This window comes from Pipra filicauda, unplaced genomic scaffold, assembly GCF_003945595.2.
Source record: "Pipra filicauda isolate LSUMZ 115617 unplaced genomic scaffold, ASM394559v2 scaffold580_size271650_pilon, whole genome shotgun sequence".
Taxonomy (NCBI): domain Eukaryota; kingdom Metazoa; phylum Chordata; class Aves; order Passeriformes; family Pipridae; genus Pipra; species Pipra filicauda.
In genome coordinates, this window is record NW_024104732.1 from 72,004 (window position 1) to 95,800 (window position 23,797).

A 23,797-nucleotide genomic window follows, 5' to 3' on the forward strand; every position below is an offset into this window, starting at 1 on the left:
ATCATCCCCGCCCGCTCCCCGCTTTGTATCTCCCCCCCTCATCACACCCCCGGTTCCTGCATCTCTGCGGGGTCGTTCGGGACTTGTAGTGCATGGGGTTGCACCGGGTGCCAGGACTGGTGTGCCCTGATGCACAAGTCCCAAACGACCCCTCACCAGTTTTACCCACTGGGTTCCCCCATGGGCATCCCCCCTCCCCTTGTATGAACCCCCCTAATCCCCTTACAGAGGCTGGAGATTACAAGCAGCAGCTGGAGTGTGTGCTTCCATCCTGAGGGTGGGTCACGCCATGGATGGCAGGGGTCTGTGTGCGTGTGTGCGTGTGTGCGTGTGTGTGCGTGCCCCAGCATGTCCCCAAGGTGGGGGTCAGGCTGATGGTAGATCCAGAGTATGGAATATGAAGCTATATCCAGCTATATAGGGCCCTAATCCCCCTCTACAACCCCACAGCCCACCCAGGAACACCCCCCCGGCCGTGCCCAGCTGTTGCAGGAGAGGAGTGGATATCAGGGTAGGAGCTTGGGAAGCAGAGATAATCTGTAGGGAATTGGCTGCTGGAAACCTTATTAAAAGACACCATGAAGCATCCAGCTGGTGACCCCCTTGCCCAGGCAGAAGTAATTAAAATGCACCTCTGCCCTCAAAAACTGGTGAATTCATGGCAGGGGTGAGGGGACACCACCTGTGTGTCCCTCCTTCAGAAATGAGACACGGCCCCAAGCGTGGCAGTGGTTCTCCATATTGGAGCTTTATTCCAGAACAGGAAGTGCTGGCAAAAGGTGGAGGGGGGGATGCTGGGGGGCTGGGGAGGGGGGATGTGGTCCCCAAGCCTCAGTGGAGGGACATGGAGCTATAGGCTTCTGTGGAGCGCCTGCAGCAGTGTCTCCAGCTGCTCGCCCAAGGCCAGTTCATCCCCGTCGTTGGTGATCACCCAGTCGAAGGCTACTCCCTGGTCCAGGCCACACTCAGACTCGGCATCGTCCACCCCTGGCAGCAGCAGAGCTCGGGGAGGCCCCGAGGACAGTCACAATCTGTCCGTCTGTCCCCCCCACTGTGGCCTCACCCCCCCCAGAGCTGGGGGGCTGGATCCAAAACCTCTGGCTCCCACTGCCAGGGAGTGGCAGTGGAGGCAGCAGACCCGTGCCTGTGGGTCAACCCCTGTTTTTGGTGCTGTGTTCGGCGAAGCTGCCCCTCACTTGCTCACCAGTGACGAAGACCCAGTTCCTCCTCTTCCTTGTCTCCTCGGTAGCCACCACCCGCACGGTCTGCACCACGTCCCCATAGACGTCCCGGAACCACTCCACATCCGAGAGGCGCCGTGTGTCACTCACCACCTGTGCGGGGGCTCCCTCAGCGCCCACCCTGTGCCCCCCTGGCACCCCTCGTGCCCCCCAACAGCTCACCCACACCGGGTGCACCGCCCCCTCCACCGCTGCCCGGCAGAAGAAGCCAGGGTCGGCACGGCGCTTCTCCTCGCCCCAGTGGATCATGTCCTGTCGGAACGTCTCCTTGTAGGCACTGGCATCCAGGAGCCGCTGGAAGTTGAGGCCATGTTCCTGCAGGGAGAGGAGGGTCAGTGCACATGGGCCGGGCAATGGAGCACAGCATGACATGGCACGGCACAGCAAAGGCAGGTGAGATATGTCATGGGTCAGCACAGCTCAGTACAGCACAGTGTGGTATGGCATGAGCATGGGATGGCACAGCATGGCACGGCATGGCATGGCAGGGCACAGCACAGCTCGGCACAGTGTGGTGTGGCACGCACATGGCAAGGCACGGCAAGGCACAGCACAGCACGTGCCCTGGCACAGATCAGTGTGGCACGGCATGGTGGGGAGGGGCACAGTGTGGTGCAGCATGGCACAGCTCGGCACAGTGTGGCACTGCATGTCATGGTGTTGGACGGCACAGCACGGCAAGGAGTGTCCTGGCACAGCTCAGCGCGATGTGACGTGGCTCGGGGTGTGGCACGGCCGCGGTACCTTGGCGTACTGCTCCTTGAGGGGCCCGGAGAGGCGCAGGATGGTGCAGACGTCGGGGCCCAGCCTGCGGGAGAGGGGTCAGCGGGACCGGCACTGGCACCGGCTCCGCTCGGCCGAGTCCCGATGTCTCCATCCCCCCGTACCGGACCCACCCCTCCGGTACCGGACTAGCCCTCGGGGCCTCTCCGGCCCACGCCCCCGCCCCCGGCCCCGCCCGGTACCGGCTCCGCAGTTCCTCGGCCACGAAATCCTTCCCCGATTTCCTCTTCCCGCTCAGCAGCAGCACCACGCGTGGCGCCGCCATCGGCGCTCGGACCCGCCCCGGGCCCGCTCCGGTCCCGCCCCCGGCCCCGCTCCGGTCCCGCCCCGGCCCGGTGACTCCGCCCGTCCCACGGCCCCCCCTGCCGGGCGGGGCCGGCACCGCACCGAGGGGGCCCCGCAAACCCCCCTGGGACACGGCGAGCTCTGCCCCGCCCCTCAGAGCATCCCGTACCCTCAGCACCTCTCTGCTCCCTGTGCCCTCCCTTTCCCCATTTCCTCCTCACACACCCCATTCTCCTCTGAACCCCCCTTTCCCCAGTACCTTGTTCCCCTCAACGCTCCCTCTTTCCTCCCAGCATCCCCCATTTTCCCAGCTCCCCCCAACACCCTCTCTTCTCCCCCGGCAACCCCCTTCTGCTCCAACACCGCCTATTCCCCTCTGCCCTGTCTTTCCATCTGCACTCCCTCTTCCCCCCACACCACTTCTTCCCCCCCGCACTCCTCTCTTCCCCCCCAGCACCCCTTCTTTGCCCTGCAGCACCCCGTTCCCCTCTGCTCTCTCCTTTCCTCCCGACTCTCCCTATTCCTCTTCTAAATCCCCCTTTCCCCAGGACCCTTTTCCCTCAGCACCCTCCCTTTCCCTTCCCCCCACACCACCCCCTTTTTCCCCACACCCACACAGCTCTGCCCAGTGGTGACTTTATTCATGGTGGCAGTCAAGCATCACACAGTGCATTTGGTCAGGGACCTGGCCCTACTCGGCCCTACAGGGTGCAACAGTAGCTCCCAGCCCCCCAAAAACAGCCCATGGGGGGCCCCTTGCGTGGCTGAAGGCTTGTGGTGAGGAGCCACCCTGGCACAGTACAGTGCTGTCCCCTGGCTCTACCCCCCCATGCCGTGGTGCTGCGGGGCTCTCCGGCCCCACTCTTTCCCGGAGGTGCTGCAAGAGAAGGGGAGGTGGGATGGGGTGCCAAGGGGGGAAATCCCCCAGGACCCCTGGCACCACCTGCCCCAGCTCACCCGCTGTAGTGCCGCAGCATGTACTCCTCGAAGCCATCGGCCGCTTTCTTGTCACCCCCCTCCTGCCACGCCACCTCCTCCAGCAGCTCTTCCACATCATCCACGAAGTCAACAAACCGCAGGCGGTCGTGGGCAAAGACCCCGTCAGCCCCAAAGACCCCGTCCAGCCGTGCTGCCAGCCCCCCAAAGTGCCCCCCCAAGCCCAGGCGCCCCATGAAGCTCTCCAGCAGCCGCAGGAACTGCGCCTTCTGCACTGGCTCCAGCACAGCCCCCAGCACTTCCCGACCCTCCTTGCGGGCGCAGTCGGCCACCCCTGAGCAGCCCTGCGGTGCCCGGTACCGCTTGAGCAGGGGCAGCTCACGGGAGCCTTGCTGGAGGTGGCTGTGAGATGGCTTCCCCCAGCCTTTGCCTGGCTTGTGTTCCCGGGGGGGCCGGGGGTCCTTCCTGTGACCCTGGGGTTTGCCATGCTTCCTTCTCTCCTGCTCGTGCGGGGCCCCCCTGGCGCTGTGCTGCTTGTGCCACTTGCTCTCCTTCTCCACCTTGAACGGCTTCTTCCAGGGTGTGGGGAAGGACCCGGCCCCCTCCGCCTCTAGCACCTGGCCCAGGCGCTGCTCCAGGGCGCTCAGTTCCTCCACAAGCCCCTGGAGATCCCCAGAGCCCCGCACACGCTCCAGGGTGTCCGCCAGCTCCCGCCGCAGCACATCCAGCTCACCGTGCCATTGTGCCGTGGCCTTGCCGTGCGCTGGGACACCTGTGGCATGGGGCCGCTCTGCTGCTGGTCCCCTGGGGCTGCTCGGTGTCCCCGTGGCCTGCAGGCGCTGCAGCTCAGCCCGGGCGTCCTGCAGCGCACTGACCTCCCGCTCCAGTGCCGCGCGCAGCCGCGCGTTCTCCTTGGCCAGGCCCTGCTGCTGCGCCCCCGCTGCAGCTGCCTGGCCCTCGCTCCTCTGCAGCAGCGCCCGCAGCTCATCCTTGTGCGTCTGGGGCAGAGGGAGGGGACTGTGAGAGAGGTGGGAGCAGCAGAGCACCACCGGGACACAACACCAGGACGCCAGGCACCCACCTGCAGCTCCGCCTGCATGAGCCGGATCTCCTGGTTTTCCTTGGCCAGCTTGTCCAGGAGTTGGCTCATGGACTGCATGCTCTGGGGGTCCCCAGCATCTGGCAGAGGCGGCTTCTGCTGTGAGTCCTGGGGGACAGGAAGTTTGGGAGGCCTGGGGGCGCTTGGGACGTCCCCTGCCCTGACTCAGTCCTGCTCAGGACCCCTCCTTACATTGCTGTCAGTGGACAGCAGTGACTCCTGCTCTCCAGCAGCCAAGTCCCAGCTCCCCACGCTTTCCACAGGGCCTGTGGAGGAGGATGTGGGTCCGAGTGTCCAGGCTGCTGTGGGATGTCCCCCTGCCCAGGTGGGACAGTCCCACATACTCACCGTCCACTGGGTCGTAGATGCCACCTGGGGAGAGAAGGGGACAACGAGGGGGATGTCTGGACCCCACACTGTCCCTCAGTGGGCCTCAGCCACCAGGATCCCCACTCACCAGTGATGATCAGCACCCCCACAGCCACCAGTGCCAAGATGCCCAGCAGGTACTTGCTCATGCTGAGCCCATCCTCGTCACCAGTGTCCGGTGTCCTCCGGTGCGGGGCGCGCGTGGCAGTAGGGGGTCCAGGACGGGGCTTGTGGCCCTGCCGCCGCCGCAGCCCCTCTGTGTCATTGTCACTGCTGGTGCAGCTCCCATCCTCTGTCTGTGGCCCTGATGGGGGATGGGGAGACCTCCAGGGAGGGTCTGCCTCTGAGCACTGCCCTGCGAGGTCCTGACCCGCTCTAGGGATGCCAGGGCAGGACTGTGGCTCAGCCTCAGCATCAGGCTCCTCCTGCTCATCACCCTCAGTCACACTGGGCTCCGTGGAGCCATCTGGGGCAGGCACTGCCCATGCCCCGGGCTCCGTGCACTCCTCTGGGTCCTGCAGGCACAGGTGCTGGTGTGTGGGGTGTCCCCGCGGGGGGAGCAGCCCCCCAGGCCCCCCGTCCTGGCTCACACTCTGCCCGCTGACCTCGGGGGGCAGGGTCTGGCCAGGGAAGGTGGTGGCACCATTGGTGGTCATGGCTGGGGAGAGATAGAGCATGGGGGTGAGACGGTGGCACAGGGGGTGACACCAGGCCTGCCCCATCCCCATGGTGTCTGCCTGCCTGTGGCTGTGTCCTGGGTGCCTTCATCCTCCCCCTCCTCCTGCAGTTCCTCATCCTCAGTCCTGTGGGAATCCTGCTCTGGACCCACTGTGTCGATGGGCAGACCCTGGGGGAAGGGGGGAGACGCAGGGTGACACCTTCAGCCGCAACTTCTGTGTGCCCCACTCTGCCCACAGCCCTGGGCAGGCTGTGACAGTCCAGGCTGTCACAGGTGGGGTGCTGTCCCAGGGGATCCCAAGCATCCGGGGCTGCCCTGGGGTCTCCAGTCCCGAGGGTCTGCCCCGGGATTCCCAGCCCTAGGGCGCTGCCCCAGGCGTCCCCAGGCATGGGGCTGCCAGGGACGTTGCCCTGGAGATCCCTAGCAGCGGGGTCGGCCCCGGGAGTCCCCAGCCCTCACCTCGCTGCCCGCCAGCACCCAGCTGCTCTCTGAGTCTCGGGAGTCCGATTTCTCCGTCATGAGGACAGCCCGGAGCCACCTGCAAGGGCATAGATGGACAGCGGGACGTGACCCGGCTGCTCTCAGTACCCCCGGGATGTGACCGGGAGAGCCGCGGTCTTGGTGCAAGCCACAGTCCCCCAGGCGATGCCTGTGGCCGGGGACCCTCCGGAGCTTTCAGGGAGCCATCCCGGAGCACGGGCCCCGCCGCGCCACCCCCCCCGACCCCAGCGGCCGCCGCGGGGTATTTTTAGTCGGTGACGCCGCCCGGCAGGTGCACGGGGGACGCGGGGCCCGGCGTGGGGACATGAGGGACGCGGGGCCCGGCGTGGGGACACGGGGGAACGCGGGGCCCGGCGTGGGGACACCGGGGGCCCCGCTCGAGATCCCACCACCCCAAAGCAAAGCAGCGGCACCGGGAGGGGGATCTCGAGCAGCCCCCGCCCTTCCCCGTCCGCCCCAGCCTCTCGGAACCCAGAAGCGGCCCGGGGGTGGGGGAGACGGCGCTGCCGGTGACATCCCCCCTCGGCTTCGCCCCACGCGGCCCCGGCCGGGCCGATCCCGCCCGCGCCCCCCGGCCCCGATACCTGCGCCCGCCGCGTCCCGCCGGGAACTTTCCCCGGGGCCGCCACCGCCCCCGGGAACGGGGCGCACACGTGACGGGAGCGGCCAATGGAGCACGCGGGGGGCGGGACGGGCGCGCGGCCCCGCCGGGACCGGGCAATATCCCCACCGCCCCACCGCCCCCCCCCCCTCGGACAGACACCGACCCCCCTGAACCCCGACGGTACCGGACAGACATAGACACCCCTGAACACCCCCGGTACCAGACAGACACCGACCCCCCTGAACCCCCCCGGTACCGGAAGGACACCGACCCCCTCCCCCGGACACTCCCCTCGGACAGACAGCGACACGCGCGTTTCACAGTTTTATAGCGACGGTACAAAAATTTCCATTTAACGATTGGCTATAGCGGAGAGAACCTGGGGGGGGGCGGGGGGAGAGGGCGAGCGGGTACTAGGATCACTGGGGGTGGGCAAAGGAGCAGGAAGCACCGGGACTGCCCCGTGAATGCACACGGGGCACCGGGACTGCGGCACATCCGCGGGAGGAGCCCCTTGAGAGGGCACTGACCGAACTGGGCAGTGCTAAGGGGCACTGGGAAGCCTCAGCCCTCCCAGGGCCGGTGCACCAGGGCCAGAGCCCTCCCCACACCAAGGGCTGGCAATGGCACAGCCAGATCCATCCCGGGTCCCCTGGGCACTCTCCCCTGGTGGCTCCCAGTGGCTGGTAGTGCCCAGGGGAGCAGCCACAGCTGGCAGGGGGAGGGGGTGACAGCTACAAAAAACGGGGGTTTGGTCCTAAGTTGGCGTGAGGAGCTGTACACAGCGTCAGGAGGGCAGCTCAGCCGTCGTTGGCGGCCACCAGTTGTCCCATGCCCTCCCGGATGTAGACAGACTGGATCTCCTTGGTCTTGAGGCAGAAGTCGCAGGCCCAGACGGCCGAAGCCTCGGTGGTGAGCAGCCCGTAGGCGTTCTCTGTCATGCCCGTGCACTCTCGGTGGAACCACTTCTGGCAGGAGGCCTCGCACAGGATGGCGTCCTGGTCATCGTTGACCTCATTGCGGCAGGCCCCGCATGGGTACACAAGCCCCGGGGGTGGCTGGTGGCTGGAGGTGGCTCCAGGGGCCTTCCCAGGGGGCGGCAGCGGGAGGCTGTTGGTGTCGGGGGTGCCGGTGCCACGGGTGGCGCTGCCGGGGGCAAAGCCGGGCTGTGCCCCGTTGACGGCGGCGGGAGAGCCCGAGTGCTGCTCCGGGGCGAAGGTGCTGGGCGGGGGATTCTTGCCGCCTCCCTCCTCGCCGCCTGTGGGGAAGGTGGGGTCGGCCCCGGGAAAGGGGCTGGCGGTGGGTGGCAGGGGGGGCATGTTCTGCCCGGGGCGCTGCAGGGGCGACTGTCCAAAGAGGTTGCCGGGCTGGCTGAAGCGCTGAGCCACCGCCGGGCCCCCTCCGGGGGGGTTAAGGGCCGGCCCGGGGCCCATGTCCCCCCCACCCCGCGGGGGCTGCCCCATGGTGGGGGAGATCATGGGCCCAAAGCCCGCGACGGGGCCCTGCATGAGCTGCCCCATGGGGGGGCTGAAGTTCTGTCCGAGGGGTTGGCTGAAGGGCTGCCCGGCGAAGCCTAGGCCCCCGCCCTGCACGTAGTTGGGGTTCTGGGGGGCCATGCTGAAGGCCGGGCCCATCTGCCCGGGGGCGAAGGGCGGGGGCTGCCTCCGCAAGGGTTGCGGCCCCCCGCCGTAGCCGGGGGGCACCTGCGGCGACATCCCCCCGCCCTGCACGCGGAACCCGCCGAACGGGACGGGGCTGCCCAGGAACGAGGCGGGCGCCGCCCCCACCTTGGGGGCTCCGAAGTCATCCTCGAAGGGGTTGGAGGCCACCAGGTGGTCCACCATGGGGGTGGGCGGCGGTGCGAACTCCGAGAGGTGCGAGTAGGCGGGGCCCTGCGGGGAGAAGGCGGCGGTCAGGGTTTTGCTGGGGACTCCTCCCCGGGACCCCCAGGCCCGGCCCTTACCTGCGTGTTGGACTTGCGGCGCTTCTTCTCGGGGCTCTTCATCTGCAGCCCTGCGGGGATAAGCGGGGCCGCGTCAGCGGCGGCTGGGGGGGCCCCTCCCTTCCACCCACCCCGGCCCCGGCACTCACCTGCCTTCCCCTGCTTGCGGCCGGGCCCACCGGCGGCGGCGCTGCCCGCGGGGTGCGGGGGCCCTGGCGGGGGCGGCGGGGCCGGGACGGCTCCCTCCAACTTCTCTGCGTGCGGGGCCGCCATGGCCCCTCAGGGCGCGCGCGCCGCCGCCGCCGCCATGGCCCCGCCGGAACCGGAACCGGGCCCGTGACCGGGGCCCGCGCGGGACCAATCGCGGCCCGCGGGGGGCGGGGCAGAGCGAGCGGGACCAATCACCGTTCGTGGAGGGCGGGGCCGAGCGCGCGGAGCCAATCGTAGGACGTGCGAGACGCGTCAATCAACCGCGTACCCCGCCCCTCCCCCACATCCCCGCTCGGACCAAACCAAGTGAAGCGCGAAGGGGGAGGGCAGGGAAACACACGGTCCGAACCATTTACAAGGGCCGGAGGGGGAGGAAAAGGCGAAAGGACCCTCTGTAGAGCCCGTGGGGGACCCCCCGCCCACGGTGATCCCCTCCCCCAGCTCACACCAGCCAGGGCCTAGAGAAAAACCAACTTTAATATACAACCACCAGTTCCTTTGGTATAGTGGGGCCAGGGGGCCCCGGACTGCGAGGAGGGCAGGGCCGTGCTTTGGCTTGGAGGGGAGTTAGGCTGTGCATGCAGGGGGGTCCTCCCGCCACCCCTCCGAGGCTGCCAGAGCCGCCCGTGCAGGGAGGGGATGTCGTGGCACAAGTCCTGGAGCATGAGCACGGCACGGAGGGGGGATGGGAGCGGGGGGAGTGGGGGGGACTCTGTCCCCAGCCCCTGCCCTTGCATAAGTGTGTGGGACCTGCGGGGTCAAGGCACAGAGTTAACACGTAAAGTGATCCGGTACAGTCGCTGTGGGGCCAGCTGGGCCTCGTGCTTGGGGGAGTCGAGCCCCCCATGGGCCCCCTTCCTTGGCCCAGGGGCCAGAGACAAGGCCAGGCTGCCTCCAGCTCAGGGGGGCTCAGACCTGCCAGACCCAAGCCCGTGCTGGAGAGCACCAGAGTGGCCATGGCACAGCAGCAGGGCTGGGTTTTGGTGGGAGCTGAGCTGCTGTGCAAAGGGGCTGTGGAGGGGCAGGGGCTGTGCAACAGCAGCCCCCATCCCACAGGCGCTCACAGCCTGAGCCCCCCCCCATGGCCACCAGTCTCACGGGGTGAAGGGAGACAGGCCCTGTCCTCAGCCAAGTCCATGCTCAGTCCCGGGCAGAGCACCCAGCAGTCTGAGGGCTCCCTGGGGCAGGGAACAGGGCCAGAGGGCTGTGCACTGGGGGGGGCTGCGCACGGGGCCCACCGGGCGCTCACAGTCTCTTCTCCACCGGCTGCTGCAAGCACATCTCACTGCCAGCTGAGATGATGGGCAGGTGATTGTCCATGTGGTAGCTGATGAGGTGGCTGACGCTCTCGAAGCGATGGTCCTTTGTCCGCACCTGGGGCACCAGGAAAGGGGTTCTCAGGAGGCTGTCGGAGCCCACGGCGGGGCTAAAGCCACCGCCCTCCATGGCACAGGCTGGGCACAGACTGCATATCACCCCCACGCTCCATCAGGCCCTCTCCATCCCCCAAGCCAGCTGAGAATTGTCCCCTGATGAGTGGTGCAGAACCCCAATGCCCTGGTGTCTTTTAATGCCCCCCAGCTGTCCCGAGCTCCATCCCGGGCCCCAACATGCACTCACCACTCCCTCAGGATCGACAAGCAGCAGATGCTTGGGCTGCCCACCCTGCAGGCCAGTCAACACGTACTGGCCCGGTGTGGTGGTGCTCTCCCGCACCAGGAAGTCTCCGTTCACCTTCAGCAGCTTCTCGGCCTCTTTGCGGTTCATCTTCCCGTGGTACCAGGGCTCTCTTCTCAGCTGCTCCTCCATGGAGGCCACCACCTGGGCAGGGGGCAGCCCCATGGGCACGGACGGGGGTACACGCAGGGCATCTTCAAAGGGCTCTGAAGGGACAGAGGAGCAGGGGGACCATGACCAAGCCCGCAGCCACCCACCCCTGCCCTGGCCACAGCTGTCATCCCACTCACTCATGTCGAAGAGGTCCCTCTGTGTGCTGCCATTGGCTGTGGTTGTGGTGCCCGTGGCTGGGGCCTGGCGTGTCTTGTCCACGTTCTGCACGTTGACATAGGATGGGTCATCAAACAGGTCCACGCGGCCAGATGTGCCCGCTGGAGCTGGGTATTTCTCTCTCCCTGCTAACCAAGAGCACTGGGGTCGGTAGGTTTCCAGCCCACCTCAGCCCTCAGCTCGGGGCCCAGGGAAGAAGACTGGGACCAGGTACACCTGTCACGTTACCTTGGGCAGGAGTGTGCTGCTTCTGGGGGTCATGCTCCCCACTGGACTGGCCCACAGGCTGCAGGGAGAGGCAGTGGTGAGCCCCCACTCCCCTTCTTGCTCCCTCCACTTCCCACTCCCCACACCCCGGGCTGCCAGAAACACTGGAGAGACATATCCCATGACTCTCATGGTGGGATAACCCCAAGCAGAACCAATAACCCAGTCAGGGTCCCTGCATCTCCCTTGTAAGATGGAGCTTTCCAAGGAGGACGTGCCCAGAGCCTCACCAGCGTGGCCCCCAAGTGATTTGGGGTCTGAGCGGCCCCATCCCGCAGCCGCATGTCCACAACCCCCCCAATGGGAGGCTCCTTGCCAGGGAAGTCATTGTAGTACTGGTGATCCGGGGCTGGTTCCTCCTCTTCTTCATCCCAGGCAGAGCCATCAAACCCTGCCATCCTGGGAAGGCACAGCACAGATAAGTCCACGACAGCAGCCAGGGCTGCATTCCCTCTCCAAAACCGATCTCAGACACCCTCCCACCTTTATCCTTCTCACACAACCCTGCCCTGACCTGTCGTGAGGGGTCACCAGCTTTGGGGGGTTCTTCAGGTACTGCTTGAAGCGCAGCTCGAAGGCCTGACCGATGGTGCTGATCACGTCCTGCGCCAAGCCCTCAGGACACTCCAGGATATGGCAGGCTAGGCAGAAAATGGTGGGATGGGATTGCAGAACTCCAGCAGTGAGGTTCTTCACCCCTGAGCCTGCCCCGTACACCCCAGAGCTTCCTTAAGGGTCACCGAGCACCTCCCCCTGCACTGAGCTGGGCCTAAACACCCCCAAAATGGGGCTCTGGCATTGAGGACCCTCACCTCTCTGATTGACGGGGTCTTTGGCAACATAGGCGACATACTCAGCTGTGTCCTGTGGGTGAGACACCAGCAGTGAGAAAGGGCTGCCAGGGAGCACAGGGCCCAAAACCTCAAGAAAGGGCAGGAGAGGCACCAGTCCCTAGCAGGGAGTAGGGATGGAGACTCTGCATACTCACCGGGTCTCCCCCAGATGCGAAGGATATGGACTGCATGTGGTGGTTGGCAATGATCTGCAAGGTGGAGAGGTCATTGGACACAGCCAGGAGCTCCTGGGCACCCAGCCATGGCTGGCATGTCCTGCTCCCCCCAGGGCTGGCCTGCCATGGGGGCTCACAAGCCTCTGAAATCCTGGTTATGAGCCACGGGCCTCCAGGAAAAGGACTGGGACATCACTAGGGCCACTGAGAGCAGGGTCAAAACCAGGAGACCTGGCCTCAGGCAGGAGAACGTGGGTCTCACAGTCTCCAGAAGAGATCTCACAAAGGACGTGGGATATTTCTCCCACCTCTTCAGCCCTGGGGCCTGAAGGGAGGTGGGCACTCAGCAAGTCACACAGCCTACCCAGAGATTCCTTTGGACATCCCCTGCTAGACCTGGGGTGGAGGACACGAGGATTCCTGCTAGTCCAAAACCAGCCCAGCCTCCACCCCTCCCCGCTCTCACCTGCTTGCAGTCTGAGGCCATGAGGTTGAGGCTGCTGGTGGAGATGGTCAGGGTGATGGGCATGCCAGCAAACTTCAGGTTGCTCTTGCCCAGGATGGAGTTCAGGGAGCGGCCACAGGGCTGGGGGCAAAGGGCAAGGTGGGAAGGGGCTCCTCAGGCCACACACAGCCCAGCAGGCACGTGAACAGGGCACATCCCACTACCCCTACAGCAGAGACGGGCACCTCATCCCCACCGCTGGCCCTGGCCCAAGCCACAGTGGGAGATCAGAGCCCTGGGCTGACAGCACAGCACAGCACAGCACAGCCAGCCAGGCTGGAATCTGATCCTCTGCTCCACGCCCAGCCAACCATGCACATTCCCCCAGCAGCTCCCCAGCCTGGCCTCACCTTCCTCCTTCTCACGGCTCCCTTGGCACTGGGCACAGCCTCACACACCAACCCAATGGCCTCTCTGCAGGGAGCACAGAGAGATGTCAGTCCCCCACTGCTTGGCCCCCCAAAGACCCCCCCAACCATGGGACTGAGGACACAGGAACCAGCACAGGAGTGACAGGGTGACAAAGTGGAAGACCCCCTGGCAGCGCCAGCTGGGGAAACCGCACTGGTGTTAGTGTTTGATGGGCTGCAGCAGCCTGGCCCCCACTGAAAGCCCCACATGCCAGCAGGGGCTTGCGTGGGACTCAGATAACCCCCCTCACCCCTCCCCAAAAGCAGCAGCCCCTGGGGAGAGGCAGAGCTCACCTGGTGACCTGTGTCCTGGTGTTGAAATCCAAAGCCCTCATGGACTGGAGCACTTCCACACAGCCCATGTACTGGGCAAGAGAGCAAGGTGAGTTTGGCCGGCCATGGGGTTCACCCCCCATGCTGCCAGGGAGGGGGCTGGGGCCCCAAGCACCCCAGCTCCGCAGTGGTGACCTCCCTGGGAATCACACTGCCCACTTGCCCCCATCCCACTGCCCTCCCCCCCCCCTCCCCCCCCAAGGAGCATGCCAGGAGGTCCCCAAATCCCCATGGTGACCCTTCCCACTCTGACCCAGTCTCCGGCACTCACCCGGACGTGGTAGGAGACCCCGGGGCCCATGACCTTGTCATCAGGGTGCAGCCAGCCACGGGTGGGTTTATTGACAAAGCTGCCGTGGCGGGTCCATTCGTCACCCCCCAGCTGGCCGCCTTCCACACGCGTCTTCTTCCCACAGCTCAGCTTGTTCATATCCTGGGAACAGACAGTGACAGGCCTTGCTGAGCCGGAGCTGGCAGCACCCCCTGGCACTGATGCCAGCAACCCAGGGGTCCCGGGTTCCCCTGGGATGCTGCCAGCTGAAGAGCCCCGCAAGCTGAGCAGGTTGGCAGGATTGGAGAGCTTCAGATTGGCCATTTTGGGGAAGAAGGAGCAGAGGGTGGTAGGGCTGTCCTCCGACTCAGGTAAGAGCTCCCCAAGAGGCGCCGCGGCACCAAGGGAGGAGGAGGAAGACAGGGAGCCAGGCAGAGACTGCGTGCTTGCAAGGGACTCCACAGGGGAGGACGGGTCCCCTGGGCCCCCCACGGCCTCCTCCAGAGAGGAGACAGACTCATTTCGCAGGTGGCTGTATTTGCTCTTTTGCAGGAGATCCATGGCGGAGAGAGGTGAGAAGGGCCAGGGCCGCCCTGTCCAGAGTGGCAGCGGGGTGGAGGCAGCCAGCTGGACCTCACAGGGGCCCCACGGAGAGTCTGAGTGCCTGCAGCCCCCGGGAAGCTGCCCCCAAGCAGAAGCCTCGGCTGAGCTCCACGCCAAGTCCACACCAGCCCGGCATGGCTGGCAGGGAGAGCAGGGCCCGGGGCGCTGGGCAGCGGGACCAGGGGCTGCCTGGCGCAGGCACAGCCTATCGATCGCGATCGGCGTCAGCGAGGACGAGCGGATCTGCTCAGCAGGGAGGAAACGGGGCCGCAGCAATGCCCCCGGGGAGCCGCTGGCACGGGAAGGGGAGTTCAGAACGCTCTGTCCCCAGCCTGCAGGTCCTCAAGCCCCTTGCCACTCCAGCACCAGGCCGGCAGCAAATCCCATTGTCTTCATGCAGGGGCCGGATCCAGCTCCCTCTGCCCTGCTCGGTCCGGCACAGCCGCCCTCTGCCCCGGCCGCTCACTCCGGCCCCTCAGCTACCCGCTTGCCGGCCCGCTAAGAGGAAATCAAAGGCATGAATATTTAAAGCCTGGAGACAAGGCTGCCACAGAGTACATCCAAGCCCAGCCCAGCCCCGCTCCGAGCACCATCCAGGAGGGAAGAAAAAGGTCCTTCTGTGGCGGCCAGCGCCACGCAAACCCACGTGCCGGCGGCGAGCAGCCGCCGTTGGCTCGCCGGGCTCTGCCAGGGGGGAGCAGCGATGCTGAGAGGACACCAGTGCTTGCAGCTGCCTGGAATGCTGGGGACATCCAGTCCTGAGAGAGCACGGATCTCGCCTAGAGGGCCGGCCAGGTGCAGAATACAGGTGGGCTGCGCCCCGGGCGAGGCAGCGTCTCAGCACGGACCCCCAGCCGTGGTGGGGAGCTGGAGGGAGAGGCTGCAGCTCATTGCTGCTGCTGCTGCTTCCCACATCCCGGCGGCTCCTCCCGGGAGAGGAGAAGAGAGGGCTGCGGCTGATTGGAAGGGCTGTGCTGACTCACGGGCAGCAGGGCAGGCTGTGCCCGCGGCGGGGGCTGCGCTGGGGCTGGGGCACAGCGCGGGAGGGGCTCCCGGCGAGGGGTGGGGACCCAGCGCCTATCTGGAGCAGAAAAATCAAGGTCACAGGCGGAGCTAGCAGGAGCATGCCAAGGGGCAAAAATTGGCCCCTTCAGCCACGGGGAGCCAGGCAGGGCTCCCACCTGTGGATCAGAGGGCTCAAGGGCAGGTCTTCCCTGTTCCCCCATCTTTGGGGTACTCGTGTGCAGCAGGAACTTGGGTCAGCCTGGCCGTGCTGTCCTCTACAGCCTTGGCCCCACCGAGGAATAAGAGCTCTTCCCCCTCCACCACCTGTGGGATGAGGTAGCGATTTCAGGCAGAACCAACCCCTGACACACCACTGGCCAGAGCCTTTCCAACCACTACGTGCTCTGTAAAACGGCCACCAAACTAAAACCGGGTAAATCCAGGCCAAGGGAAGGGCTCTCCTGGCTTTGGAGCCCTCGCCCAGCACTGCTCAGCACCGGCAGCTGCTCTGCCCCACTTCCCAAAGCCTGGCACACTGCCACAGGGACAGGGAAAAGCCAGGATGCAGCTGGAAATTGCCTCCTGCATGATGCAAGGGCCTATGGCTCCTGACAGTGGGCCTGTCACAGCAGCATTCCTGGGCCACGAACACCAACTCTGCAAATGCCGGCCCCCACCTCAGCCTGGGGGTCCCGTGGGCACAGGGAGCCCATGCCGGCCGTCCCACACAGTGCTCATCCCCACCAGGGGCCCCTGGCCGGCGCTGTGACCTTCCCGTGGCCAGCAGCGCCACTGCTCTAAAGAAAAGCAGGAAGCCTGGGGCCAGGGAGCCAGGAAGCCACCCGCCCAGTGAGGGGCCAGCACAGCCCCGGTGCCAGGGGAGCCCAGCTGGGTGGTGTCAAATGGCTGCGGGGGCAGCAGGGGCTGCCCACAAGGGGCTGGCCACTAGTGGGTATGGGGCTGGGGTCACCCAGCACAGCAGCTCCACAGGCCCTGACACTACTCCAGGGCCTGCCAGGATTAAGAGCAGAAGGGAACTGCCTGGGGGCAGGAGTGTCTCCTTGCCCCCTTCCAACCACCTCAGGGCCTGGAGCCACCATCCCTGCCAGGCAGCAAAGGGTTGATGAGCCCTACAGCCACAGCCCCTGCTCACAGACACACCTCTGCTTTTATAAGCTGGAGTAATTCCCAATTTTCTCAGGACCTTTGAGGCCAGCCTGCCCACATCACCTGTGGTGATGTGACAAGGTGCATTGCTGCTCCCAGCCCTTGGAGACCAGAAGTGCTGCCACCACAGTCCCTCAGCCCCAGAGCCCACCCCAGGGCATCAGAGCCCTCCCTCCCAGTGGGCTCCCAGTGCAGAAGGCAAACCTGGAGGCGTGTGGAGATACAGAAAACCTACCCCTGCCCAAGCAGGCAGCCCCAAGCCCCATCCCTTGCCAGGCAGGCAGCAGGAGTTCCTGCCCCTCCGGCAGAGCAGCTGGAACAACTGTCCCCAAGGAAGCTGCTCCGTGTGCCCTGCCACCACAAAAAGACATTGGACTGTGAGAAACAGAAGGACACGGGCTACTTTCAGGCACCTGGGACTGGGACTTCCAGCCAAGGGCAAGGAAAAGAAGCAGAGAGGGCCCCACTACCAACATCCTCCCAGGAAACACAAACTGGGAGCTGAGTCAGAGACCTGGAACATGCCAATGGTTTGGCAAGAAATCGCAGCAAGGAGCAGGCGGCCGCACGTACAAACCTCACCCCTGGGCAGGAGACCCCCCTCTGTCCAACCACAGCCAAACTCAAGCCTCCAAGGCAGGGAGGAAGCAAAGGAAAACTCTCAAATCCAGGCAACAGCTGATTTTTTTCCCCCCAAACATCACAGCTGCAGCACACTACATCTAACCTCTCCTTCGCTCTGAGGAGGGGTTGGGAGACGGCCAGTGGAGACCTGGGGAGGAGGCTGGGGCCCTCCCAGCAGGGAGAGAGGGCAGGCAGGATCCACCACCAAAGCCACCTAGTCCTCCACCAAAGTCCTTACCACGTACTCCATCGCTGGCAGAGGGCAGGGCAGGCCCCAGGCAGGGAGCAGAGACGCACAGCCCCTCTCGTCTGGCACTCCGACCTGCGGTTCAGGGACAAACAGGGAGTTAGCCAGCCCTGCCCCAGCCTGCCAATGCAGGGGCCTTGGCACCAGGAGGCAGACCCTGCTCCTCCATGCTGACTGCAGTCGGATGGGGCCGTGGCAGCTGTGACAACACGCTGCTGGTACACGAGACAAGAGAGCCAGGGAAGCTACCTGCTTCCCATCAGAGGGAAGACAGAGCTGGGATGCAGCAGGGCAGGAGCACAAGGCTAAGCCTGGCTCTGCTGAGGCCTTACCCACACTGGCAAACAGTGTCAGGGGCCGAGAGTCACTCCACGACCTGAGACAAGTGTTGGAGCCGATCCCTGCCCAGCCCAAAAACCAGCGCCCGAAAGCCACACGCAAGGAGGGAGAGCAGAGGCAGCCCAGGGGGGCAGAGCTGTCCCTCCCTCCATCCCTGATGCAGAATGACACACAGAGGGCTGTGCCCCTTCCTCCCAGCAGAGCAGCAAAAGAGGGACTCCTGGAAAGAGGCTACAAGGGGGGAGCTGGGAGAGGCAGCGAGGTCTGTGAGGGAAAAACAAGGAAAGCAAAGCAGCAGCTCCGGAGCTGCTGCTCTTCCTGCTCCCACCCCCACCACTCAGCTGAGGCTGGGACAGCCAAGCAGTCCAGGGCAGCAGAATGATTTACAGCCCAGCAGCAATCACACCCTTATCTGGAGCCCAGGCAGGCATTGTGGCCATTTGCTCTGGAGATAGTGAGATAAGAGGGCCCTGCCTGGCACTGGCTGTGGAGATCAACCCCTGCAGCACCACGTCACATTCCTCACTGCTGAGCAGAGGTGGTGACTGGGCCCTTGGGACACCAGCGGCCGAGGCTGGTGGCAGGGAAGGAGCGTCAGAGCCCTGAGCCAGGGTGCTCAGCCTTGCCAAAGGTCACTGGCAACCCTCCTGGGGAGGGGACACTGCTCTGAGCAGCTCCTGAGGTGGCCCATCCACAGCATTCTCCCACCAAAGGGTGGGTCCTCCTGCCCCACTTGGCTGGGAAGGGATGGCATCTTTGGCCCCTCTGCCCCAGGCCGAGCCCAGGGCGGCCCCAGGAAGCACTGCCAAGAGCTGCCCTTTGGCCAGCGGCTTCTGCCACACCAACGTGATGAGTAGGGCCCTGGTGATGCTTCCTCAGAACCCACGTCTGGGGTCTACTCCGTGTGGGTGGCCCCATCCAAGGATTTCAAATGGAGAGGCAGGGACAGCCTACAACAGATGGACACAACACAGCGCTGGGGAGCAGACAAAGGCCTACAAAGGGGGACAGCCACCCCTGCCCACAACAGCCCGGTCTGCTCAGGGAAGTCACCCCTGCCTTGGTCTGAGGCACAGAAGGCAGGGCGGCCAAGGAACCCTCCAAACGCAGCCGTTGCCCCCGTCCCGGAGGTCCTGCCGGTCCAGGGCTCGGGGGTCTCCCCAGGTCCCGCAGCGCCCCTGGAGCCGCGTCCCTGCCGTGTCCTGCACCAGCACGGCACAGGGCGATGCAAGCCCGAGCCCCGGGCACACACGGCAGCCGCCACGCCGGGTGGGTCACTCCGGGACCGTCCCGGGAGCGCGGCACAGCCCGGCATCGGCACCGCCACCTCCAGCCCCGGCCGGGCCTCGTACAGGAAGGTCGGGGCCTGCCCCGGGCTCGGCTCCCCCGCGCCGGGAACACGAGGCAGCTGGGAAAGGAAGGGCGGCACTGGGAACGGCGGCACCTCGGGAGGGTGGCGGTAAAAGGGCGGCGGCGGCGAGCGGTGCGGAGTCAAGTCCCGAACGGGCACCGCAGAGCCCTAGGCCTGTGGCGGCCTCGGGCCGCGGGGCCGCTTGCGCGGGGGGGACCCCTCCACCCCCGCCCCGCCCCGGCCGGCGCACGCTCACCGGGCACCATCGGCCTCGCGCGGGTCTCGCGCCGCCGCTCCCCCGCCGGTGCCGCTCCTGCGCGCGCCCCCCCCACCCTGTGCGCGCCCCCGCCGCCACTCACTTCCGGCCCACGCGCGCCGCGCCCCCGTCGGTCACGTGACCTTACCCAAGCCAATCGCGGGGCCGCGCGCCGGCCCGCGGGAAGTGCCGCGCAAGCACGGGCCAATGGACTCGCGCCCCGCCCCTCCGCTGGGCGGTGCCGGCCAATGGGAGCGCGGGGCGGCGGCGTTTGAAAAGCGCCCCAGGAAAAGGGGCGGGGGAGCAACCAACGGCCGCTGGGGGGGCGAGGGGGGGGGGCACGGAGGGCCCGTCATGGCGCACAAACAGATCTACTACTCCGACAAGTACGACGACGAGGAGTTCGAGTACCGGTATGGGAAGGGCCTCCCCGGAGAGCGGGGGGACCCGGTAACGGGTGGTTGGTAAGGAGGGAGGGAGCTCGGTTACGGTTCCCCGCGGGGACGGGTGAGGGGAGGATGTCCCAGTAACGGTGCACGGTGGGGGGAGAGGCCGTTAAAGGCTCGCTGGTGGAAGGGGGGTGGTGGGCGAGGTGCGGCTGCCCTGTGGAGCAAGAGGGGAGTTATCGCGGTAACGGAGGAGGCCCGCTGAGGGCTCTGTGTCGGGTCACGGAGTCGGTCCCGTTAACGGTTCCCCGAGGGGAGGAACCTCATCCTGGGAATTAGAGGCTGTGGGGGTGACCGGGTCAGGGTCCCTGGGGAGTGCGGGGGTGTGGCGACCCGGGGGCGCCCCAGTGTTCACCGGAGGTCGCGGGGGGGCCGCAGGCACGTGATGCTGCCCAAGGACATCGCCAAGCTGGTGCCCAAGACCCACCTGCTGTCGGAGTCGGAGTGGCGGAACCTGGGGGTGCAGCAGAGCCAGGGCTGGGTGCACTACATGATCCACGAGCCAGGTGAGCCCCGCGGGGGGGCGGGGAGCGCCCGGAGGGCCCGGCCTGACCGCCCCTCTCCCCCCGCAGAGCCCCACATCCTGCTCTTCCGACGGCCGCTGCCCAAGAAGCCGGAAAAGTGAGCGGTCCCCGCTCTGCCGGAGCTCCCAGCCCGTTCGAGCTGGGAAAGCACCTTCCTCCTCCTCCTCGGCGTTCCTGGGGGGCTTCACCCCCTGGCCCTTGGTGCCGCCTGGGCGCCGCCGTGGCGACTCGGCGCCGGGGATTTTTCCTGTTGCGAGGCCTCCGAAGCTTCAATAAAGTGATGTTTTTGGGAGCTCCTGTCTGTGGTTGGTGGTTAGGGGGGTCGAGGGGCTCCCGGGACCGCGGAGCCTCTTGGCCTGGGTTCCCGGGGATAGCAGAGAGTTTCCCGGGGGCTGGGGGAACTCCTGGTGTCCCCCGGGGAGAATCCCGGGGCCGTGAGGGTGGGGGCGCTCCCGATGCCCCCGCCCGCAGGGCGAGCCCATGGCCACGAGGGGGGACATCCCCATTTCCCCCCGGCGATGGTTCCGTCCCCGCGGTCCCGCCTCCCGGCCAATGGGCGCCGGCAAGGCCGCGTGACGGACGGGCGGACGGGCCGATGAGCGCGCGGGGAGGTGCCGCGGCCCGGGTGAGTGTCCGGGAGGGTCCATGTGGGGGGCGCTGCGGGGGGGGGCGCTGCGGGCAGCCGGGGCCCTGCGCGCCGCCGCTTTCCGCTCCATGGCGGTCGAGGGGCCAGCCCGGGGCTCCGCCAGCACCGCCGGCATCATCGTCATCGGCGACGAGATCCTCAAGGTGCGGCTTGGGGCAAGCCCGGGGAGTGGGGGGAGCAGGCCCGGGAGGGGGGGGGGGGGGGGGGGCGGGCCGGGCCGGGATCTGTGCACGGGGCTGGGGGGCCGTCACGGGTGTCTCCGTCCCCCCTCAGGGCCACACTCAGGACACCAACTCCTTCTTCATGTGCCGGCGGCTGCGCGCCATGGGCGTGAAGGTGGCCCGGATCTCGGTGGTGCCCGACGAGGTGGAGGCCATCGCTAGCGAGGTGGCCGCCTTCGCTGCCCGCTTCACCTTCGTGCTCACCTCGGGCGGCATCGGCCCCACGCACGACGACGTGACCTTCGAGGCCGTGGCCAAGGCCTTCGAGGAGAATGTCGTCCCCCACCCCGAGCTGGTGGCCCTGGTGCACAAGTTCTTCGGCAGGACAGAGGCGCAGTGCCCTGAGATGAAGCTGGCCCGGGTCCCCGAGTCCGCACGCCTCAACTATGGCACGGATGGCCGCGGCAGCGCCTTCGACTACCCGCTGGTCAGCGTGCGCAACGTGTACATCTTCCCGGGCATCCCGGCACTTATGGAACGTGCCCTGGACGGCCTCGCTCACCTGTTCCGCAGTGAGCGGACCCGATTCCACTCCCGCGCCGTCTATGTGGCGGCCGATGAGCTCCTCATCGTACCCGTGCTGGACCGGGCCCATGCTGCTTTCCAGGGCCGCGTCAGCCTGGGCTCCTACCCGGACTGGGCCAGCAACTACTACCGCGTGAAGCTGACGCTGGACTCTGAGTCGGAGCAGGACCTGGAGGAGGCGTATGGCTTCTTGATGAGGCAGCTGCCACCGGGTGTTGCTGTGCCACTGGTGACAGACTACGTTTCTCGGGCGGCTGCGGAAGTTTATAGCCTGGCAGAGTCAGGTACCTGTGCCTCTGCGCTTCTGTGCAGCCCAGGAGGGCTGGGGCAGTGGGAATGCTGGCCTGGGAGCGGAGCTTGCCTGTTGTGGTGTGCTGGGGGGTTCATTGGGGCGTGCTAGGGCTTTACTGGTTCTGCATTGTCCCACACAGGTGGGAGTGGGACCTGTAAGCCCAGTTAGGGCCAGCAGTGGCAGAGTCTGAGAGCACAGTGTGCAGTAACAGCAGCAGTGCTGCAGTTCCCCAGTGCCCTCATGATCCCTGTCCCATTGTGGCACAGACCTCTGGGTTGCACAAGCTCTCTGCTGCGGTGCCAGCAGTGGCTCCACTGTGTGTCGGGAAACAAGACATCCAAATGGTGAGGTGCCACAGGCTCTGGGGCCGTGCCGAGGCAGCGTGACCTGGGCAGGCACCAACTGTCCCATCCCAGCAGGCTCGGCCCTTGGGCAGAAGGTGGCAGCAGCCCTGCAAACCATTGAGGAGGCTTTGGACCAGTACAGCCTGGCCCAGCTCTGCGTGGGCTTCAACGGCGGCAAGGACTGCACGGCCCTGCTGCACCTTGTCCATGCTGCTGTCCAGAGGTACTTGCCCACGGGGCTTCAGCCTGGGGCAGGGCTGGGGGTGTCCCGCACACCCCAGCCGGGGCTCTGGGGCTCTCACTTGCCCCACTCTGGGGGAATGAGTGGATTCTTGGGGCCTGTCTGATGGGGACTGGACACTGCCCTACCTCTGGTTGCTGTGGGCCAGGGCCCAGCTGTGCTGGGTCTCTCCGCAGGCGGTTCCCGGTGAGGCAGGAGAGGCTGCAAGTGCTCTACATCCGCATTGTGTCCCCCTTCCCTGAAATGGAGCAGTTCATCCAGGCCACTGTCCAGAGGTAGGAGGCAGAGCAGGGTGGGCTGCCAGGCAGGGGGTGTGCAACATTGCCTGTAGACAGTTGCCCGCCCTGCCTGCGCAGGTACGATGTCCAGCTCTGCACCGTGGAGGGCTCCATCCGGGAGGCCCTGGCCCACCTAAAGGAGCAGCAGCCACAGCTGGAGGCCGTCCTGATGGGAACGCGGCGGACAGACCCCTACTCATGCACCCTGACCCCCATGTGCATGACAGACCCTGACTGGCCCCAGTACATGCGGGTGAACCCCTTGCTGGTACGTGTCCTCCACCTGCTTTGGGGCTGGGACTGTCTCCATGGGGCCTGGGAGAGGTAAAATGATGGGGTTGGGAGCTAGCACTGATCCAACCCTATCCTGGAGGGCTTCTCTCATGATTCCTGCTTTCCCCAGCGCATCTGCTGCCCCATGCCGTGGCTGCGGGTGCCTCTTGCTGCAGCCAGGCTGCCTGGTGCTGTCGGGCAGGGCTTATTCCTGCCTGCCAGGGTGTTTCCCTGTGTATGAGGAGGCACTGGGACAGAAAGAGGTGCTCTGGGGACCATCTGGCTCTCCTGGGTGCTCTCTAGCAGGGTCCAGCTTGCTTCCCTGGAGGCCTCTGCCTCAGTCCGTGTTCAATTCTGCCTGCAGGACTGGACCTACCGGGACATCTGGGAGTTCCTGCGCAAGCTCTTTGTTCCCTACTGCATTCTCTATGACAAGGGGTAAGTACCCAGTGCTGCCTTCTTTGTGGGCATAGCTAATGCCCCCAGGCACAGCCCTACGGCCGCCTCCTCCCTCCACAGCTACACCTCCCTGGGGAGCATGGCCAACACGCGCAAGAACCCAGCGCTGCGCTGCACCGACGCCTGGGGCCGGGAGAGCTACCGGCCTGCCTACGAGCTGGAGAACGAGGAAGAGGAGCGCACGTCCCGGCTGTGAAGGCCATGCTCTGGGAGGCTCCTCTGGAAAGCTGCCGGGAATGACACTGAATAAACCTGCTGCCTGTCAGCACTGAATAAACCTGCTGTGGTCTGCGCTGCGCTGGCGCGTGGCCTCGTTGGGCCCCATTAGGGCAGTGGCAGGAGTGGGAGGAACAAAAGGGTCCCCAGGCCGTGCCCCCCTCGCTGTACCTGCTGTTGTGGAGGTTTTGGAAGCATGGAGAATGTAGCAGGTTCCAGGGCTTGCCAGGGCCCTGTGTATCTGCACTGCTGCCTCTCCCGCTCACATCAGATCCAGCTGATCCCTCAT

At 66.1% G+C, this 23,797-nt stretch overlaps 5 protein-coding genes across 15 annotated transcripts; 2 read left to right on the top strand and 3 right to left on the bottom strand.

Moving 5' to 3' along the window:
* Positions 1-723: 723 nt before the first annotated feature.
* On the bottom strand, positions 724-8,355 carry LOC113990420 (phosphomevalonate kinase-like). Of its 4 annotated transcripts, XM_027725853.2 has the most exons (12): positions 8,285-8,355; positions 5,852-5,930; positions 5,455-5,560; positions 4,802-5,371; positions 4,693-4,716; positions 4,537-4,610; positions 4,327-4,452; positions 3,267-4,243; positions 1,986-2,049; positions 1,404-1,556; positions 1,205-1,334; positions 724-987 (listed from the first exon to the last, which is right to left on the bottom strand). In XM_027725853.2, the coding sequence occupies exons 1-12, from the start codon at positions 8,302-8,304 to the stop codon at positions 851-853; spliced, it is 2,460 nt and encodes an 819-aa protein (XP_027581654.1). In that variant the 5' UTR covers positions 8,305-8,355; the 3' UTR covers positions 724-850. The 4 variants fall into 4 exon arrangements, with proteins under 4 accessions (XP_027581654.1, XP_039243601.1, XP_039243599.1 ...); XM_039387665.1 differs by lacking the exons at positions 724-987; positions 1,205-1,334; positions 1,404-1,556; positions 1,986-2,049 and adding an exon at positions 2,930-3,186; XM_039387666.1 differs by lacking the exons at positions 724-987; positions 1,205-1,334; positions 1,404-1,556; positions 1,986-2,049; positions 8,285-8,355 and adding exons at positions 2,930-3,186; positions 6,478-6,544.
* On the bottom strand, positions 6,809-8,751 carry PYGO2 (pygopus family PHD finger 2). Its single transcript, XM_027725860.2, has 3 exons — positions 8,589-8,751; positions 8,461-8,510; positions 6,809-8,389 (listed from the first exon to the last, which is right to left on the bottom strand). The coding sequence occupies exons 1-3, from the start codon at positions 8,710-8,712 to the stop codon at positions 7,298-7,300; spliced, it is 1,266 nt and encodes a 421-aa protein (XP_027581661.1). The 5' UTR covers positions 8,713-8,751; the 3' UTR covers positions 6,809-7,297.
* Positions 8,752-9,107: 356 nt separating this feature from the next.
* On the bottom strand, positions 9,108-19,107 carry SHC1 (SHC adaptor protein 1). 5 transcript variants are annotated; one of them, XM_027725818.2, is made up of 13 exons: positions 19,044-19,107; positions 13,452-13,613; positions 13,142-13,212; positions 12,788-12,851; positions 12,399-12,518; positions 11,912-11,965; positions 11,736-11,787; positions 11,438-11,564; positions 11,154-11,322; positions 10,885-10,942; positions 10,617-10,784; positions 10,270-10,532; positions 9,108-10,023 (listed from the first exon to the last, which is right to left on the bottom strand). In XM_027725818.2, exons 2-13 carry the CDS (start codon positions 13,608-13,610, stop codon positions 9,895-9,897), a joined length of 1,434 nt encoding a protein of 477 aa, XP_027581619.1. In that variant the 5' UTR covers positions 13,611-13,613; positions 19,044-19,107; the 3' UTR covers positions 9,108-9,894. The 5 variants fall into 5 exon arrangements, with proteins under 5 accessions (XP_027581619.1, XP_027581618.1, XP_039243605.1 ...); XM_027725817.2 differs by lacking the exon at positions 19,044-19,107 and adding an exon at positions 17,089-17,759 and having other exon boundaries at positions 10,617-10,781; XM_039387671.1 differs by lacking the exon at positions 19,044-19,107 and adding an exon at positions 17,089-17,758.
* Positions 19,086-20,305, top strand: CKS1B (CDC28 protein kinase regulatory subunit 1B). 3 transcript variants are annotated; one of them, XM_027725832.2, is made up of 3 exons: positions 19,147-19,507; positions 19,868-19,995; positions 20,062-20,305. In XM_027725832.2, exons 1-3 carry the CDS (start codon positions 19,251-19,253, stop codon positions 20,112-20,114), a joined length of 438 nt encoding a protein of 145 aa, XP_027581633.2. In that variant the 5' UTR covers positions 19,147-19,250; the 3' UTR covers positions 20,115-20,305. The 3 variants fall into 3 exon arrangements, with proteins under 3 accessions (XP_027581632.2, XP_027581633.2, XP_027581634.2); XM_027725833.2 differs by having other exon boundaries at positions 19,147-19,456; XM_027725831.2 differs by having other exon boundaries at positions 19,086-19,456; positions 19,868-20,305.
* Positions 20,306-20,703: 398 nt separating this feature from the next.
* Positions 20,704-23,569, top strand: FLAD1 (flavin adenine dinucleotide synthetase 1). Of its 2 annotated transcripts, none has more exons than XM_027725824.2 (7): positions 20,704-20,802; positions 20,933-21,689; positions 22,114-22,264; positions 22,459-22,557; positions 22,639-22,828; positions 23,198-23,271; positions 23,353-23,569. In XM_027725824.2, exons 1-7 carry the CDS (start codon positions 20,728-20,730, stop codon positions 23,486-23,488), a joined length of 1,482 nt encoding a protein of 493 aa, XP_027581625.1. In that variant the 5' UTR covers positions 20,704-20,727; the 3' UTR covers positions 23,489-23,569. The 2 variants fall into 2 exon arrangements, with proteins under 2 accessions (XP_027581625.1, XP_027581626.1); XM_027725825.2 differs by having other exon boundaries at positions 22,117-22,264.
* The last annotated feature ends 228 nt before the right edge of the window (positions 23,570-23,797 follow it).